Source organism: Mauremys reevesii, linkage group 5 (assembly GCF_016161935.1).
Source record: "Mauremys reevesii isolate NIE-2019 linkage group 5, ASM1616193v1, whole genome shotgun sequence".
Taxonomy (NCBI): Eukaryota; Metazoa; Chordata; order Testudines; family Geoemydidae; genus Mauremys; species Mauremys reevesii.
In genome coordinates, this window is record NC_052627.1 from 109869496 (window position 1) to 109889013 (window position 19518).

General features: G+C 45.2%; 1 protein-coding gene across 2 annotated transcripts in view; it reads right to left on the bottom strand.

Annotated features, from left to right (window-relative positions):
• Positions 1-2853: 2853 nt before the first annotated feature.
• The window catches only part of CC2D2A (coiled-coil and C2 domain containing 2A), a 147722-nt gene continuing 131057 nt past the window's right edge, over positions 2854-19518 (bottom strand). For both annotated transcript variants that reach the window (XM_039541049.1, XM_039541048.1), the window contains exons 33-37: positions 18839-18973; positions 14982-15104; positions 12996-13054; positions 12259-12436; positions 2854-9794 (exon numbers count right to left, since the gene is read on the bottom strand). In XM_039541049.1, the coding sequence (XP_039396983.1) occupies positions 9606-9794; positions 12259-12436; positions 12996-13054; positions 14982-15104; positions 18839-18973 (684 nt within the window). In that variant the 3' untranslated portion in view covers positions 2854-9605. The remainder of the gene's footprint in view (positions 9795-12258; positions 12437-12995; positions 13055-14981; positions 15105-18838; positions 18974-19518) is intronic.

Here is a 19518-nt window from a genome sequence, read left to right on the forward strand (position 1 = left end):
TCTGGACGCACAGCTAAGGTCAGGTTCTGCAACACCTTGGTGATCAGAAGGTTGCCTTCTCTCATGCTGGGCCCTACTCCCTGATGTGCTGATGTAGCAGGGCATAGCAGTGGTCTGTCTCTTTAACTAGCTGCTGTCGTTTATTGAGACATTGGGTGTGAGGCTGCCCCTTCTGATGGCAGGGGTAGATCTCTCTTTCTGCAGTGATGCTGCACTTTTTGGTTGCACCCCAGCCCCAACCCAGACAGGCTGGGTGGCCCACTGAGGTGAGTCAGGGTGGAGTTGGTTTGGGCAGGAAGCATCACCTGTCTGGGTTGGGGGCGGGGGAGGGGAGTGCAACCCGTGTAGTCTCTAAGGACCCTAGTTTGAGAACTGCTAATCTAAAGAACGTGTATTTTCATATATTGATTTACCAAAATCATAACAAGTACCTTCCATTTGTGGTGGCTGGATGCCATTTCAGCCCAACGTGCTCCCTCTGTCCCTCTCCACAGTTTCCAGTGTTATTACGTTTGTCTCTGTGGTAGCGACTCACCTGAAGAATCAGGGTATTTTTGTGTACCTCTATGTAGACTGGATACTGAAGGCTGGTGTGCACGAGGACTGTTAAGCCATAGTGTGTTTACAACCAATCTCTACAGATCTTTGGGCTGATGAGGAGGAGCCAAAGTCAATCTTGTATGTCCTGCATAAAGGATTCCCTTCATTGGCACCGTACTGAACTCAGTAGAGGGGAGAGTTTCTTGCCAGAAGATTTTTCAAAATGAGCCATTACATATTAAAGATTCACTACTGTCCCACTCGGAGAGTAAAGATCTTTCTGAGTCTCATGGGTCTTATGGCAGCCCCTACCTACATGACTTTGCCTGTCTGAGAAAGAGAGATCCCACTTCTACAGGCCAAGCGGGGACAGTCTTCATTTGATCACCATGACTCAGAATATCATAGCTGCTCTAGACTGGTGGTTAGTCAGAATGAATGTACTCGGTGAGGTACTATTAAATCCCCATGCCCATCCTGGACAGTGACTTCAGACACATCATGCATGGTTCCTAAAGGATCAGTTGGTTCAGGCTATGTTTTCCAACTGGGGTCAGCCAGATGTTCACAACAAAGTCCAACAAGAAGTGTTGCCTTTTCTGTTCTAGAGAAGGCAGAGACAGTCAGTTTGTGTCAGATGCCTTCCTTCTGGGATGGGGGAAGGAGCTGATGCGTACACTTTAGTGAGGAAGAGACGCAAGGACGAGTCTCATTGTCCGGGCTTGGCCACACCAGCATCTCCTGCAACTGTCTGGTGGTCTCCAGGTATGTTGTCACAGCAGGAGGGCAGAAGCTTTCATCTGGACCCACATCTCTTGCCTGACAGTGTGAGTGACCAGACTTGGCTTTGTCTGCTCTTGAAGAGGTCATGTACCTCATCCATGCAAGACATACTTGTTCATGCTAGAAAGTAGTCCGCTAGAAACTTACCCGCTGAAATGGTCCTGATTTCAGGCATGGATGAAGAGAAGTTCTTATTGCCTGTATTGGCTTCCATTACTTGTGTTCTGAACTATTTATTTCACTTAAAGAATCAGGGATTATCTAACTGATCATTAAGTGTTTACTTGGCAGCCAGTTGTATATTACATGCTTGTAGATGGTAGACTTGTTTGTTCATGGTTCAGTTAAGAGAGCCCATGCCTGCCTTGGGACCTTAACTTGGTTTTGGCTATGTTGATGAAATCACTCTTCAAACCTGTGTCTGAGTGTTTGCTTTATCTCTCAGAATGGCCTTCATTATTACTGTCAGCAGGCAGGAGAATGAGTTAAGTACACTTATGGCTGATCTCCCTTTCACAAGGACAATGTAGTTCTAAGAGCCAGTCCCAGATTCTTTCTTAAGGTGGTGTCTGATTTCCCTCCCTCCTTCCCCCCCAACTGCACTCTCATAAATGGGAATCTGTCTTTCATAAATTGGATCCCAGAAGGGCTCTTGCCTCTTAGTTCTGACCATTTAAGTTTGTTAATCATTTCAACTGTTTGTATCTTATGTTAAGAATGACTTGGGTTATATGGTTCTACCCCCCCGCCCCACCTGTTCTATATGAATTAAACTCTGTATTGCTGAATGCTACATGCTAGCAAAAGTTCCTGTACTTGCTGTGATTCGTACACATTCAATGAGAGGTGTGGCTCCTTCCTTTTCCTGTCTTTAGCCATCAGAGTTGCAACCTGGATTTCAGTGCATACCTTCACTAAACTCTAGGCTCTGGCAAGGTGGTGCTCCAGTATCTAGGACTCTGTTTCTACTTTCAGGTGAGTTTTTAGCACAGCTTATTAGTGTTCCACAAGTGGGAATATGCAGAACCACTCGAAGAAATGAAGATTACTTGCCAGTAACTGCAGCCTTTCAAAAGGGCTCTCCATATTCCTACTTCCCACCTGCCTTCCCCTGTGTGAGAGTATTGCTTGTTCTGTGTCTCTGGATTTGCGGTGGAAGAAACTGAGGGGGTAAGGGTACTCTGCCCCCTTTGTAGCCTTGCCCTCAGAACATAAGTGAGAGGGTGAGGCCATAGAAGTGCTCAAGCTGCCTCTACCAGGAGAAGGTGCTAGTGCAGGGCACCACACCATAGGTGGGATGTGCAGAGCCATTTCTAATAACAGGTAAGTAACCCTCATTTTGTAATGATGATGTTGGCATTAAAAAACCCCTGTAGGAGTGGAGATGGCAAAATGAGATTCAAGTTGTTTTTTTGTAACCGCCCTAACTTTGTAATCATGATTTTTATTTCTTGTGTGCAATGACAGCTGAAGACTTCATCTTTGCTCACGGTGAAGTGACTTAAAGAGCTAGGAATGTTTGTACAAAGATACTTCTCAATTAGTTTTTATTATGAAACACAATGCTAGAAAAGACACAGAAATAAAAAAAAGCAACATCTACATAGAAAAGAACTATCATCCATACAAATTAATATATAGATCACTCCTGAAATAGGTGCTTGTCATAAGGTTACAGCAGAAATCTTTCTTCAGTTGCCATTTTTGTGAAAAAGATACCATAATTCTGTGCTTAGCTGTAGCTTTTGTATACAAAACACCTACTAAAAGGACAAACATGTTGGCTCTTTTCTAGCTTGAGACAGTTCTTCAGGTGCCAAGAGGGTCTGATTCTTTCACGAACTAATACAATTAAGTCAATGCAGTCAGGGTACTGTAAGAAGAAATGTAAGTCCAGAATGTTCACTAGTCTCTGTCACAGAGTCACTGGGTCAAGGTTGTGAAACTACCCCATACAAAGCCAGTCAGGACTGTGGTGTAGCAGGCCTCCTCTCTCTGAGCATATTATCAGCAGGGCAAGAAGCTTACACAGCTTTGACCTTCCTGGGTTTTACCTCGGTGCACTCACCATCCCCCTCCCCTTTGCTTCATGCTGTGCATCCCCCTGGGTGGGGCTCCTGCTGAAGCCAGAGGGCTCTGCACCCCAATTCCTGTGGGCATCAGTGACTCTCAGCTAACATGTAGAACAGAAGGTTTATTAGTTGACAGGAACACAGCATAGAACAGAGCTTGCTATCTTGGACTTGGCTGAGTCACTGATTTCTATCAGTGACTTTCTGGAAGCCTGGGCTAGATGGCCTGGACTTCTGTTCCAGTCCCTCAAGCAGACTGCCTCTGCCACACCTGTTGTTCCTCCTTGTCTTTATCCTGCTTCCTGGGCAAAAGGTGTCACCTGGTCACAGCCCCCGCCTGGGTCTCGGGTTATAAAGGGCACTCCCAGAGTATAGGTGCAGATTGCTGGGCAGCCTCACCTGCCCCAAGAGCCTGAGCAATCCTCACTTCCTACTACTGAAATACTGGTGCAGTACGTGGAAACTGAGGTAGACATGGTATTAGTATATGGAGCTCAAGTGGGGCATGATCCTCTGGTAGTGCCCTGCCCTCCCAGTAAAGGCCTGGACCTGTTTTAAGTGGGGGAGCAGGCCAATCTCTGATAACCTCCACCTTGGCTGGCTCTGGTTTCAGGGAGCTGCTCTCCATGTGGCTTGGGTATGATACCTCTACCATCCCTACCTTGTACTTGCTAGCTTTTATGGTCAGTCCTGCCTCCTGGAGCTGGTCCAGCACTTTTTTAACCTGGGACACATCTGGCTAAAAACACATAGCAATATACATCAGGGCAAAATTCTCCATCCCCTTGAGTAACTGGTACACCATGCGCTGGGAGGGTGCAGATACCCCCCCTTAAGCCGAAAGGTAGAACCAAGGCCTCTCATCGCTCCAGTGGGGTGATAAAAGCAGATTTCAGCCTGGCACCTGGATCCAAAGTCACTTGCTAGTAATGGTGGGTGAGAGTCCCTAGTAGTGAGATGATAAGGCCTCCCCCCTCCCCAATCTGTCTAAGGGCTTATCAGGCCTAGGCATGAGGTTTGTATCAAACTTGGTGATGGCATTAAGCTTGCGGTAGTCCACACAAAACCAGATTGACCCATCCTTGGGGAATCCAACACCTTGGAAGAGGCCCAAGGGCTGCAGGAGCCCCTAAAGCCAGCATGTCCTTGACCGCTTGGTTCTGGGCTGTTTTCCCTATGACCCAGAATGCTGAGCATCTTACAGGAGGGTGAGCTATTATCTCCACCCAGGACAGCCAGGTGGTTGATCTCAGGCCAGTTGGCGAACAGCTGTTGGTAGGAACGCAGCACCTTTCTGATCTCTGCCTGCTGGGTAAGGGCTAGCTGGTGAGAGAGGGGAATTGATTCCAGGGATGGGCCAGCCCCTGTCTCAGGGAATAGATCCACAAAGGGATCATCTTCCTATGCCTCCCACTGGTCAGTACCAAATTCTCCCTGTCAATGTAAGGCTTCAACATGTTGACATGGTACACATGGTGGCTGAGAGCCCTGTTTGACAATAGGTGCACATAATGCACCTAATTCATTTAAGGATAACCTTAAAGGGCCCAGCCCAGGCAGTTTGTTCTTTATAATGGGAATGAGAACCATCACCAGGTCCCCAGTGGCATAGGCGTGGGCATGCATGGAGTGGTTGTGCCAGACCTTCTCCTTCCCTTAGGCCCTGGTCAAGCCCATGAGGTCAGCAAGCTTTTCCCGGAAAATCAGTACATACTCCACCACTGATTCTCCATCGGGGCGGGGGCGAGGCCTTCCTCTCCCATTCATCTCTCATCAAGTCCAAGGGTCCCTCACTCTCCCATACAGCAACTCATAAGGTGAGAACCCTATAGATTCCTGGGGCACTGCCCGGTACACGAACATCAAGTGGGGTAAATACTTAGCCCAAGCCTGCAGGTGCTGGCTTATAAAAGTCTTCATCATCTTCAGAGTCCCATTGAATCGCTCCCCCAGCCCACTATACTGAGGATGCCAAAGCCCAGGTGTGTTAGACCCCCCCACCCTTCTCCCACAAGTACTGGAGCAGGGTTGACATGAACTGGGAACCGTGCTCTGTAAGGACCGAACCCCACTCCGCTGAAAATGGTCAGCAGCACATCTGCCACAGTGTCTGCCTCTGGCTAGCGAGTAGCAAAAATCTACCACCGCCAGAATGTTTTTTTTTCCTCCATCCAAGTCGCCTTGCTGAACGCCCCACTGTGTCCACAGCCACCTTCTGAAAAAGCTCCTCTATGATAGGCAGCCTCAAAGGTGCTTGCCTGTTGTCCTGGGTCTTAGCCACCTCTGGCAGGGGGTGCAGGACCTGCAGTACTGCTGGGCAGCATCAAAGCCTCCAGGCCAGTAAAAGTTCTGTAGCAGCCTCTGCCTGGTGCGCTGGATTCCCTGGTGTCCCAAGAGTGGGACATCATGGGCCAGATACAGTAGCCTGGGGGGGGGTACTTCTAGGTGCCCTACAAGCTGGCTCCTGATCCCCTGCTGTTCCACTTCCCCTGGGGGAGCCCATTCCCGGTACAGGAATCCCTTCTTCCAGCGGAATCTTTCCCAGCAGCCTTCCCCCAGTGGCTTGCTGCAATTAATAAGTTCCCTCAGCTTCTCTAAGGAGGGAGCCTGCTGCAGCTTGACCTGGAATTCAGCGGCTGGGGAAGGGATGGGGACCAGCTCTCTGTCACTAGCTGGGCCCGAGGCCGCAGCCCCACCACGTCCTGTCCCTGGTGGCTCCCATCCTGCCAGGGTAGGGCTGCGCAGCTCCTGTGGGATACCCTCCCCAGTGTCAGGGCAGATTGCCCCACTGGCTCTGGCTACGGATAATGACTAGGGGCTTCTGGGGGGGGGGCACCTGACCAATCTGTTAGGTCACCCGCCATCAGCACCTCAGCTGGTGACTGCTGGTGCACCCCCATATCTTTGCCACCCTCCCCCATTTCAGACATACCCTCACCACAAATACCTTAAATAGGGACCTGCCTACATCCATCAGGCTCAGGTAGGTATTGGGACCACCTGGTCTGGGGTCACCCCCCTAGGGCCAGGCCAGTACTACCTGAGTGCCCATGTCCCAATACCCAGTGACCTACTTCCCAGCCACGTGCAGGGAAAGGACGCACTTGCTCCTCAGGGGCCATCCTGCACCGACCCTGTAAATTGAAAACTTTGAATCCAGAGCATCAAGCCTCCCTGAGGAGCTGGCTGGGGAGACGCCTCACTCTTGGGCCAGTGCTAAACTTCCAGCCCCTCCTGCCTGGGGAACCAGCCCCTGCTCTGGCTGGGCTCCTGCCCAGTTAACCCTTTGAGGGCTTGGTTTGCTCATCCTGTCCCTGAGCTTTTGGCACCAGGTCCATCTGTGGCTCTTCTGCCCACATTAATTACACCTCATGTCCCATTAGTCCTCTGGAGACAGTTGGTTAGCTCTGGTATTGGCTGTGCTTCTCAGGAAGGATTTAGTCAAGTCCTCTTTCTGGGGAGCCCCTTGGTGATTCCCCCTCTGTACTGATGTGGGCCTATCACCCTGGGATTCCATTCCATAGCAGCAACCCGATGTGGCGCAGGTCCTTCGACTGCTTGTCCACCAGCCACATCCTCAGGTCGGGGGACAAAGTTCATATAGTCACTCCAGCCCTACCAGTTCAATCACATCCTCCTTGGTCTGGGCCCTGGCCCCAGTCACCCACTTGGGTATATTCCCCCATCAGGGTGGCCAGTTCCAGAAGGTCATCCCCTGGGTCTTCGCATACTCCAGAACCTTTTCCTGTACGCCTCAGGGGTCAGCTCAAACTTGAATAGCAGGGCTTGTTTGAACAGTTCATAGTCTCCTGCTTCCACCCCATCCCTATGGCCTTGGGACCCAGTAATGGGGTGAGATGCCGAAGCCTGTCTGCAGGGTCAACCTGGTCCACATTGCAGGCCTTCTCAAAGGCAGTGAGGAAGGCATCTATATCATCCGCCTTCCTTAAACTGAGGCAGCACTTTTAGATCAGAGTTCCCTGGGGGCTTAGCTACCCTGGGCCCATCCCCATGCATCATGGTAGGGGTCTCTCTGCTTCTCAGCTCCGCCATCACCAATTCAGGCTGCCTCTATCTCTCACGGTCCTCCGGTTCCTTCTCATGGTCCTCCAGCTCTTTCAGTTCCATTTCCAACTCTAACCGTCTCAGCTCCACCAACAGGGAACCTACCCCTGCTCAGCGGGTACATGGGTGCTGGGATCGCCTGGCTGCTTTCAGCGCCTCCCAGCGGCCCTGGTTGGGTTGGTGGCTGGGGTGATCCCTGAGGCTGCCTGGCTGCTCCCAGCCTCTCTCATGGCCCCAGCTGGGTCAGGAACCAGCTCCTTAGAGCGATCATTCTCCAACCTAGCAATTAGTTGTGTCTTGGTGAATCTTCCAGTTCACAGCCCTCTCCCTCAGCACAGCTCTAGTGTTCTTAAGGAGATGGTTATAAGCCATCCTTTTGCAGCTCTCAAGTTGCCAGGGACTCACAGGGTGATGCTCTCGCAGCTCCCCACTGTCCCTGGGAGAACCCCTTCAGTGCGACAGCCCTTTCCAGGAGTCCATTCTCTCTCAGGATTAAGCCGTAGGCTCCTCCATCCCCTGGAACCACACTTCTCTGAGCCACCAGCATGCCTGTCTCTCACTAATCCCTCTTTGTTTTACTGCTCCCCAGTCACTTACTGCAGAATGCTTTGTCCATGGGGTGCAGCTCATCCCACCGTTGCCACCAGTTGTCATGGAGCCAATGCTCTGGAACTACTCCATACAAAGCCAGTCAGGACTGTGGTGTAGCATGCCTCCTCTCTCTGATCATATTGTCACCAGGGCAAGACGCTTACACATCTTCGACCTTCCTGGGTCTGACCTCAGAGCATTCAGCATTCCCTTCCTCCCATGTGCTTCCCACAGCGTGTCTCGGGTGGGGCTCCTGGAGAAGCCAGAGGGCCCTGCACTCCAACTCCTGCAGTCAGCAATGACTTTCAGCCAGCATGTAGAACAGAAGGTTTATTAGTTGACAGGAACACAGCATAGAACAGAGCTTGCTATCACAGCAATCAGTGACTTTTAGCCAAGTCCATCTTGGGAAGTCCTGAGCCAGACAGTCTGGACTCCTCCTCTTCCAGGTGGCCCAACTTCTAGTGAGCTGACCTCTGACACATCAGTTGCTCCTCCTCTTCCTCTTTGTCCTGCTTCCCAGGCAAAAAGGTGTCACCTGGTCGCAACCCCTCCCAGGTCTCAGGTTACAAAGGGCACTGCCATAGCTGGGCAGCCTCACCTGCCCTGAGGGCCTCAGCAAAAATCACACACCGAATTCCCACCACCGAAATATTGGTACAGTACACAGGAAAACTGAGGCACACACAATATTAGTATATGACAGTAAGACACATAGGGTGACCAGACAGCAAGTGTGAAAAATCAGGATGGGGGTGGGGGGTAATCGGAGCCTATATAAGAAAAAGACCCCAAAATAGGGACTGTCCCTATAAAATCGGGACATCTTGTCACCCTAGACTCACATGTAACATCACAAGATGAATAAAACTCCACTTTGTCACAGTCTCTTGACTGAAGTAATTTCACTGGACAAGTATCAGAGAAGTAGCCGTGTTAGTCTGGATCTGTAAAAGCAGCAAAGAGTCCTGTGGCACCTTATAGACTAACAGATGTTTTGGAGCTGGACAGAGTTTCGGAACCATCAACATAGGATGCATACAGGTTGGTGTCAGCTGAAAGTGGGTAGGCAGAGTTCCTCCTTTAGGTGTTTTACCCAAGCCTGGATGGGAGGGAGGGATGAAGCTATGTCTACAATTAACATTTTGGGGGGAAATCTCCCACCCTAACAGCAGCTCGGAAAGTACCAGTGCTGGGAGGCTTAGCGGGTATAGGCTGCCAGTGTCTACTGGCATTTCTACCCTCCCAACTATGTACAAGCTGGAGAATGGCTCTGCTCCATACATAGTGTTTCATAGTATACAGAGGCAAAAGCCAGCATGCACATAATCTCTTATGTAGGCAAAAAGCCAAGGACTGAAAAGTGCCTCAGAATCTCTACAAAGGCAATATCCAGAATACTACTACGCTTTTTCATCTTCACTGTTAGGGGGTGTGAACAATACTCCAAACAATTCCCTTATGTACAATTGGAGGCAATGTTTTTTTACACCAAAGCGTTTCTCTGACAGGGAGTTGCTGTCTCATTGAGTGCCTTTATTCCAGTCTAAACTTTTATCTGTTACGAACAAGTGAAGCAATGTAAATCCACACAGAGAGAACATTTTTGGGATAAGCATGGACGTACACTGCTAGAGCAAATTCTGCATTTGAAACATCGATGGTATGGACTCCAGTACTATGCACAGCTTCTATTAAAGGTTTCACTTCAGAAAATGGCATATGAATAGGAAATCCAGAAACCTGAGGAATTTAAGGAAAAAAATCATTAGCGATAGTGAGAAATGACTGTTTCTCTCTCATTACTTGAGGTATAGAATCAGACTATAAAGAGCTTTACACCAGGTAGAGAACGTAAAAAAAGCTACAGCAATTATGGCTACTACCTGTAATTTCACAGTGGATGCAAGTTCAGCTCTTCTTTTAAGAGCACTTATTACTGGACTGAGGTGAGATTATTACATGCTGAATAACCTGCCTACTTCACATTAAAATTAATGCCCCCTCTCCAACTTCAAACTATATTTAAGCAATGCACCGCTTCCTCAATGGATGTTTAATTCCTGTCAGCCCTTTGGCCCTACTCCAAGACCGGCCCACGGCCTCTCTACTGTGGCCACCCATCTGCACCTGCTGTCTTCTAGAGAACCAATCAGTTAGTGGTGATGGCTTGTCCCTGAGCCCTACTACTTTGCTGCTGCTGCCCCGCACTCCAGCTACAGCATCCCCAAACTGTACAACAACTGCAGGGTCAATTTCTAATTCAATATGCCACCTCAATAGCTGCCAACTGAATATGGTACAATATGATTGAAAGCAATAAAAGCAATAGTGCATATTGGCAACCAACAGAGCCCCGCACTAACAGGAACCCTGAACCAGCACTGGTTATTCTCATAAACCTTTCAAATGAAATGATTTGTCAACTGGTTATCATGCATTTGAATTTACAAGATGTCGGTGCCAGATGATTTCTCCCCCCCCACAGCTGCTAGTGCAGAGTGCACGTGGGTACGGTGATCCTGAGCTGAGAGGGTGGGAATGCTGTCTCTGCAGCACTTGTACCCACTTGCTGGTATTGTACAGAAGTTCCTTTGTCAGAGCTCTCAGAGGTTGGAGCTTGGAGGGGTGCATGCTGGGGTAGAGTCACACCTAGACAAATTAGAGGATTGGGCCAAAAGAAATATGAGGAGGTTCAACAAGGACAAGTGCAGAGTCCTGCACTTAGGACGGAAGAATCCCATGCACTGCTACAGACTAGGGACCGAATGGCTGGGCAGCAGTTCTGCAGAAAAGGACGGTGGACGAAACAGTGTGCCCTTGTTGCCAAGAAGGCTAATGGCATTTTGGGTTGTATAAGAAGGGGCACTTCCAGCAGATCGAGGGATGTGATCATTCCCCTCTATTCAGCACTGGTGAGGCCTCATTTGGAGTACTGTGTCCAGTTTTGGGCCCCACACTACAAGAAGGATGTGGATAAATTGGAGAGAGTCCAGCGAAGGGCAACAAAAATGATGAGGGGGCTGGATCACATGACTTATGAGGAGAGGCTGAGGGAACTGGGATTGTTTAGCCTGCAGAAGAGAAGAATGAGGGGGGATTTGATAGCTGCTTTCGACTAACTGAAAGGGGGTTCCAAAGAGGATGGATCTAGACTGTTCTCAGTGGTAGAAGATGACAGAACAAGGAGTAATGGTCCCAAGTTGCAGAGGGGGAGGTTTAGGTTGGACATTAGGAAAAACTTTTTCACTAGTAGGGTGGTGAAGAACTGGAATGGGTTACCTAGGGAGGTGGTGGAATCTCCTTCCTTAGAGGTTTTTAAGGTCAGGCTTGACAAAGCCCTGGCTGGGATGATTTAGTTGGGGTTGGTCCTGCTTTGAGCAGGGGGTTGGACTAGATGACCTCCTGAGGTCCCTTCCAACCCTGAGATTCTATGATTCTATGATTCTGTCATTGTAACCGAGAAGCTGACAGTGCTGCAGTCAGCCATCTTGTATGTTCAGCCACTGCCATTTGAAAACCAAACATCACATACCTACAAATAGTGTTTAGGACCCTGAGAGGCAAGACCATGCAGCTGCATGCTTGCAGTTCTGCTATCAAAATGGAAGGACGGTTTGGACAGCCAACTTTAGGTTTAGATGCCTCTGACATTTTATTATTGTTATGACGAGAAACGCTTTGCTAATAAGAATAATGAATTGTTATTGGCTGTTGTAGGAAAACTGTTAGCCTATTAGGGGCTATTATGAGTTATGTGCTTGGTTAAAAAAATTATCAAAAGTTTAGTGAGAAACTGCTTTGGAGCAGTCTGAGGAAGCTGTTTGGGCAAAATTCCCCATCAGCAAAACAAAACAAAGGGCCCCCCAAAGCCTGGCTAATAATCACTCAAAACCATTTCAAACTTGAATAAATATAAATTTTCCAGAGCAGTGGAAGGAATCTCAACTTCAGCTCTAGGAGAACAGAATTGCCTAAGTTCATTAGGGCTGGTTAGGTTGGTTGGGCTTTTTTTGCTGCCTTCTAAAGCATTTACTATTGGCTGGTCTTGTACCAAAGGCCTAGCACCATATGACAATTCTTTGGATACTAGGTGACTCTCTGTTAATTAAACATCAGGGATTTGATTTACTAATGTAATATTAGACTGTGAGGAACATCTACTAGTTTCATTACACAAGCTCTACATGGGCGTTCATTATAGTACCCTGTAATCTCCCAGCTGTTTTTGCAGTTCTGCCTGGTGGTCATCTTCTACAGCTTTTCCTTGGAACTGTTCCAGGAGAGGCAGGAAATGACGGAGCGCGGAGGTACAGTATCTGTTCCAACGAGTTAGATGTCTTGGCCTCCACTCCATAATCTTCTCTTTCAGTATCTTTTCGATCCTGCAGTAAAATATAGCTACTTGTTATAATTACCTTACTGGTTGACTGTTCAAGGTGTGATTCTGGCTTCACAATTTTGGATGACTCACTCAGAAAACAGAACTCAACCTTATTTTTCTAGACACGCTACCCAGGTTGTAGAAAGCACTGGGGTAGTAAGTTCTCCACTGTTCCCAAGGCAGTTCAAAGATAAACACAACAGTAGTAATGCCACAGTGTTCTGATTTACAGGAAACCCTCCAAAAATCACATGCTGGAGGACTGATTTTTAAGATCTCCGTGTGGCACTTGAACTTTTAATTCTTATTCTTACAATACATAGATACAGTGAAGGGAGAGCCCACTCCTGGCTAAAGGGATCAAAAAGCCACTCTGAGCATGCTTGATGGAGTGCCCGAGAAGTAGTTACACTTTTCCAATTCCAGCTCCTTACACTCTAGACTGGATGAGAAAGGTCACTGAATGTTCCATTCTTTGGTGGTGAATCAGACTGTGGAGCTGCTGCTGCTGCTCATAGTGTTTAGTGGAGTTACAGAGACATTTATAGAGGCAAAGTTACCTGCCCTGCAGTTCTAAAGCAGCAGCCTTGTCTATATGCTGGTAAATTAATTCTTCAGGCTAATAAAAAAAAAGAATTGATTAAACATCACTTGGAATATAAGACTTCTTGTTATCAAAGATGAAAACACAGGACCACATTCTCCTCTCATGTGGGTTCACACCAGTTATTCCTGATTAACAAGGGCGTGAATGAGATCAAAATTAGGCCCATAGTGTTTCACAATGTACTACATGACGACAGAAAAATGAATTACTGAAAAACAACATTTGGAAGTTAGAATTTTGTACACAACGTTATTCTGTCCCTTCTAACAGTAGGTGTCAACCATGGATGTTTGTATGCTTGATTAGATAAAGAGTGCACGCTTGGGGTCGGACGTGGCCTGTTCACATTTTAAAGACAAATTTGGCATTTTCCTTAGATTTCAGAGGCTATATTATTTGGATTTCACTTGCGACTCAGCTAACAGAGAAATATCACAAATCATATTTGGCTTCACACCTTATGTGGGTGTTTTCAGGACAAGAGAGATTCATCCATTCTGAATGAAACTAGATCAGTTATAAAATACTGTCACTTGATATATTGTCCTGTAGACTCCTGAGGGAATTCTGCACCAAAATATAAAATATTGTGCACAGAATTTTTAAAAATTCTGCATATTTTGTGTGTCAATATATAAATGCGGAGGCTCCAGCATGGCAGTAGGGAGCACAAGCCACTGGCTGCAGAGCGGTGGGAGAGCACCAGCCATCCTCCCCTGGACATGGACTCAGTGGTGAGGCTGCACCTGACCATGACACGGTGCAAGGGCCAGGCCTGCCCCAGAAACACCCTGGGGGTCCTGCTCCTCTGGGCCAGTTGCACCAACATAGCAAGCAAGAGAGACAAAGTCTCACAGGCATCCCCAGCCCTGGTCCCCACTCAGGTGTGGGGTGAGAGGGTTCAGTGTGGGGCAATTTGGGTGCGGCGAAGATCTGGATGTGCAGGCTTGTTGGGTGGGGGGGTTCCAGGTGCAGGGAGAATGGGACTCTTTAGGGGGGCTCAACGGGGGGAGAGTCTGAGTGCGGAGGGAGTCAGTGGGGGGTGGGTCTGGGTGCTGGGGAGTGGTGGGGTGGGGTCTGGGTGCAGCTGGTTGGGGTTCAGTGGGATGGGCAAGTGCTGGGGAGCTCATTATGGTGGGGGTTCAAGTGTGGGGGGATGATTGGGGGATGGTCTAGGTGCCAGGGTGGGGGTCCAGATGTAGTGGGTGAGGCTTGGCAGAATGGGTGCAGGGGGCTCGGTGACAGGGTTCTGGGTTCATCAGGGGGTCTGGGTATGGGGGGATCCAGCTGCATGGGAGTTGGACTCCCCATACAGTGACCCCTCCCCCCCATGGCTAGGAGCAATGGGGGCACGAAGCTGGGTGTGTGTGTGCAGGTTTCTGGGAGTGGGTCTGATTCTGCTCCAGTTCTGGCTGTTCCTTGCATCCTCCTCTGCCCCAATCCAGCTGGCACTAGCAGCTAAGCCTGGCACAGGGTAAGTGCCACAGGCCAGAGTGTCCCCATCCCACAGTGATTTACCTCTATGGCAGCTGCTCCAGGTGCCCGAAACTACGCACCCACATTGCTGGGGAGGGGCACATGACCACTTTTGCAGTTTCTCTTTGTTTCCCTGTCAGGAGTCATTTTTGTGCAAGGAAGCAAAGAAATCTGCAGGGGACATGAATTCTATGTGTGCAAAATGGCCCAAAATTCACCCAGGAGTAAGTCTGTAAAGACCTAATTCTTACAGAGGTGTAGTTGGCCTGCTGAACTAACATAACAATAATAATAACAATGATAACAATAAGTAGTTTACCCTTATTAGATAAAGACTTACACTCTAAATGAGAGAAAAACTGCATATAGTGAATGAAGATTTCATGTCACACCTTCCATCCCTTAAAATATTCTAGTAATTGTTTTAAACTATAAAATGAATCTTAAGTAGGTACAATAATACCTGAACACTGGAGAGACCGGGGTATGGTAAGCTTTGTGAAAAGAAAGATTTCCATAATTTGGGTTTGCTGATGTCAAAATTTATCCTTACTGGGGAATCATATTGTTGGATATTAAACCAGATCTAAAAGAGAAGAACCTGGTTAACAGCAACAGTAATACAATATGTATCACATCTTTTCAATGCAAAGGTAAAACACAGGTCATCGCTATATTCCAGAGCTACAGTAGGAGTTACCCATATAAATTCACACGAAACAAGAGCCTTTCTGTATATTCAATCTCACCTCAAGTCTCTTTATAAAGAATCTGATATGTATGTATGATATGATATCTGAATGTACTGCATGTAACTGCAATCTATTACAGCTGATTAAGGCTACATAGTTAACAAAAATCACAAATGTTTAACATGAAATACATGGCTTTCAATGCAAGATGTAACTATCAGAAAGGTATCATTGGGATGCCTTTTCATTATGATATAAATGATTTAGAACCTTAAATTTTCTCATTCACCCTTTGTTTTTAAATTTTAAAAGGTTAAAAATGAAGAGACCATATGATATAATACACAAAACTTCAAACAGCTGACTTTTCTGATACATTTTCCAGATATTCTTATACAAGTTTGTTATGTTTTGGACTGTCTGCATGTGTGTGTTTTAGATTTTGCACTTTAATGATGTTTTAAGTATCATGTGCAGAAGCAATATTATAGGGACTTTTTAAACCTAGGAACATATGAATTGCCAGACTGAATCAGATCAGTATTTCATCTAATCCAGTATCTGCTCTCCATTATGTCCAACACTAGACACGTCAGTGTAGGTGAAAGAAGCCCTATAATGGAAAATTGCAGAATAATCTGTCTATAAATGAAGCCCATCACTTAGTGTCTGGCTTATATCCCTGGGTTTTTTAAGCAGGAAGATTTATATAATTTTTTTATCATAGCTACTATAGCTGTGGGTGTTGATTCAGAAAAGATTATCCAGTCTTAGAATCAGTGATGTACTGTAGCAATATATTCCACAAGTTAATTATATGCTGTATAAAACAACTATTTCCTTTTAACAGTTTTAAATTTGTTCCTTTTCAATTTCATTGACCATCCCCATGTTTTTATATTATCAGAAAAGGTAAATGAGCATCTGCTTCTAGTTAGACTATCCATTTATATAATGGCATTTTATTTTTCAATATAATTTTCTATCGCAATCCTTATCTATCCTAGTATTTTATTTGTTGTTTGACCATTGTTGCACATTGAGCAGAGGTTCTCACTGAGCTGTTCATGACAATGCCCAACACCATGTAGGAACAGTTCCAGTTATTCCTTCCAGTGTGCATTACCTTAAATTTGTCAACACTGAATTTAATCTGCTAAGGTGCTGCACAATCACTTCCCTATGTTAGGTCTTTCTGAAGTTCCTCAGTTTTCACTAGTCTCGACTAACCTAAATCATTCTGTGTAGGGCTGTCAAGTGATTAAAAAAATTAATTGTGTTTAATCACGCGATTAATTGCACTGTTAATAACAGAATACCATTTATTTAAATATTTTTGGATGTTTTCTACATTTTCAAATATATTGATTTCAATTACAACACAGAATACAAAGTGTACAGTGCTCACCTTATATTTATTTTTGATTACAAGTATTTGCACTGTAAAAAATAAAAAAATAATATTTTTCAATTCACCTAATACAAGTACTGTGTTGCAATCCCTTTATCATGAAAGTTGAACTTACAAATGTAGAATTATGTACAAAAAATAGCTGCATTCAAAAATAAAACAATGTAAAATTTTAGACCCTGCAAGTCCACTCAGTCCTACTTCTTATTCAGCCAATCGCTCAGACACATAAATTTGTTTACATTTTCAGGAGATAATGCTTCCTGCTTCTTGTTTACAATGTCACCTGAAGGTGAGAATAGGCATTCTCATGGCACTGTTGTAGCCGGCATCGCAAGATATTTACGTGCCAAATGCGCTAAAGAGTCATATGTCCCTACATGCTTCAACCACCATTCCAGGGGACACATATCCATGCTGATGACAGGTTCTGCTTGATAATAATTCAAAGCAGTTGACGCATGTTCATTTTCATCATCTGAGTCAGATGCCACTAGCAGAAGTTTGTTTTTCTTTTTTGGTGGTTTGGATTCTGTAGTTTCTGTATCGAGTGTTGCTTTTTTAAGACTTCTGAAGCACGCTCCACACCTCTCAGATTTTGGAAGGCACTTCAGATTCTTAAACCTTGGGTCGAGTGCTGTAGCTATCTTTAGAAATCTCACATTGGTACCTTCTTTGCCTTTTGTTAAATCTGCAGTGAAAATGTTCTTAAAATGAACAACATGTGCTGGGTGATCATCCGAGACTACTATAACATGAAATATATGGCAGAATGTGGGTAAAACAGAGCAGGGGACATACAGTTCTCTCCCAAAGAGTTCAGTCACAAATTTTATTAAAGCACTATTTTTTTAATGAGCGTCATCAGCATGGAAGCATGTCCTCTGGAATGGTGGCCGAAGCATGAAGGGGCATACGAATGTTTAGCATAATTGGCATATAAATACCTTGCAATGCCAGCTACAAAAGTGCCATGCAAATGCCTCTTCTCATTTTCTGATGACGTTGTAAATAAGAATGTAAACAAATTTGTTTGTCTTAGCGATTGGCTGAACAAGAATTAGAACGGAGTGGACTTGTAGGCTCTGAAGTTTTACAATGTTTTGTTTTTGAGTGCAGTTATGGAACAAAAAAAAATCTGTATTTGTAAGTTGCACTTTCATGACAAAGAGATTGCACTACAGTACTTGCATGAGGTGAATTGAAAAAATACTATTTCTTTTGTTTATCATTTTTATAGTGCAAATATTTATAATAAAATATAATGTACACTTTGATTTCAATTACAGAATACAATATATATGAAAATACAGAAAAACCAAAATATTTAATAAAATTTCTACTGGTATTCTATTAACAGTGTGAGTAATTTTTTTAATTAAATCCCAATGATTTTTTTTAGTTAATCGCGTGAGTTAACCATGATTAATTGACAGCCCTAATTTTATGTCATCTGCCAATTTTGCCACCTCACTGTTCACACTGTAAAAAAATCAATAACTATATTAAACATTATTCCTATATGGAACCATGGGGGCCCACTGTTAACTTTTTGCAATGGTGAAAATTGACGAATTCTACTCTTTGTCAATGTCTCAGCCAATTTCCAATTTATCACACTACTTATCTTTCACCTCATGACTAGTCTTCTCAAAAGCCTCTCATGATGGACTTTGTCAAAGGCTTTCTGAAAGTCCTCCAAATTGTTATTCTGTTCTCTGTTATCCATTATTTTGTTAACATATTTGAAAATTGAGTAGTTTACAAGTCACAATTTCGCTTCGCAGAGCATGCTGATTTGCCTCTACCACATGCTGCTCTTCCTGCTGTTTGTCACAAAGTGAAGCAAATACATTAAGCAAGAGTAGGTAAATTAAATCCTACAATGCACAGTTTTTAGTTGGTTGGGTTTTTTTGCTTGTGTATGCTATATTTATATAAGTATTTTATAATTGACGATCTGTTTAAACTATAGTAAAAATCTGTTTTATACAACAGTTAAAGCAGAACTTTTTAAGTTGCTGGAAACATAATTCAAGAATGGTATAAATCACTATTTGATAACATGACCCACTAATAAAAAGTGTATTGGCACTGATACAGGAACTCCTGATCCACTAGGAAACAAGAGGTTAAGGGAGAGGATGACAAAAGTAAGCACCATTTTCTGTGTGTGCAAGAGGGTGTGAGAGAGAGAGAGAAGATGGAAACACTTACATTATCGAAGCTAATCAAACAGCCCACATTTTGCAATGGACAGAAAGTATCAAACTGTCCATAACAACGTCCACTACTGGGATTCCAAATCACATACTGATTTTGCTCCCAAGTTAATACATATGCAGTTGTCCCCTAGGAAGAAAAAGATTGAAAAACATTTTTTAAAAGTTCTGCGAAGATAATATGTAATGTATTGTATTTTATTTGAAAGGCCAGTACCACTTTATTATTGAAGCCACAGACAAATTGTGCAATTGAACTATTTTTCTCTAGCTGGTTGGAGTAGTTTTCTTCAAACAGCCAACTCATCCAATTCAACCGCCATAACCAATGTTCAAATAACTCTAAACCGCTAAAGTGGTGTGCAGTTTTCCTTTGGCTTAAATCAGGATTGCACAAATAACCCTTCCACCCCAGCACTTTAAAAACTAAAATAAAGAAGACATTTTCCTCTACATTTTCAAGTAAATGTAGTGCTGATTAAAGTTGTCATATTGAGAGCATAACAAACTGAAGTTCTCTGTTTAGCCACAGAACAATCATGGCATACTCCACACTGCCCAGTCAGTGGGCCTGATCCTTGTGCTGGATGTCTGAGACTGAGAAACTAGTTAAGTCTCCACATTCACTCAAATTCCTAGCCTCCTTGCTGAGACTGTCAGCAGGAGTTTTATTAA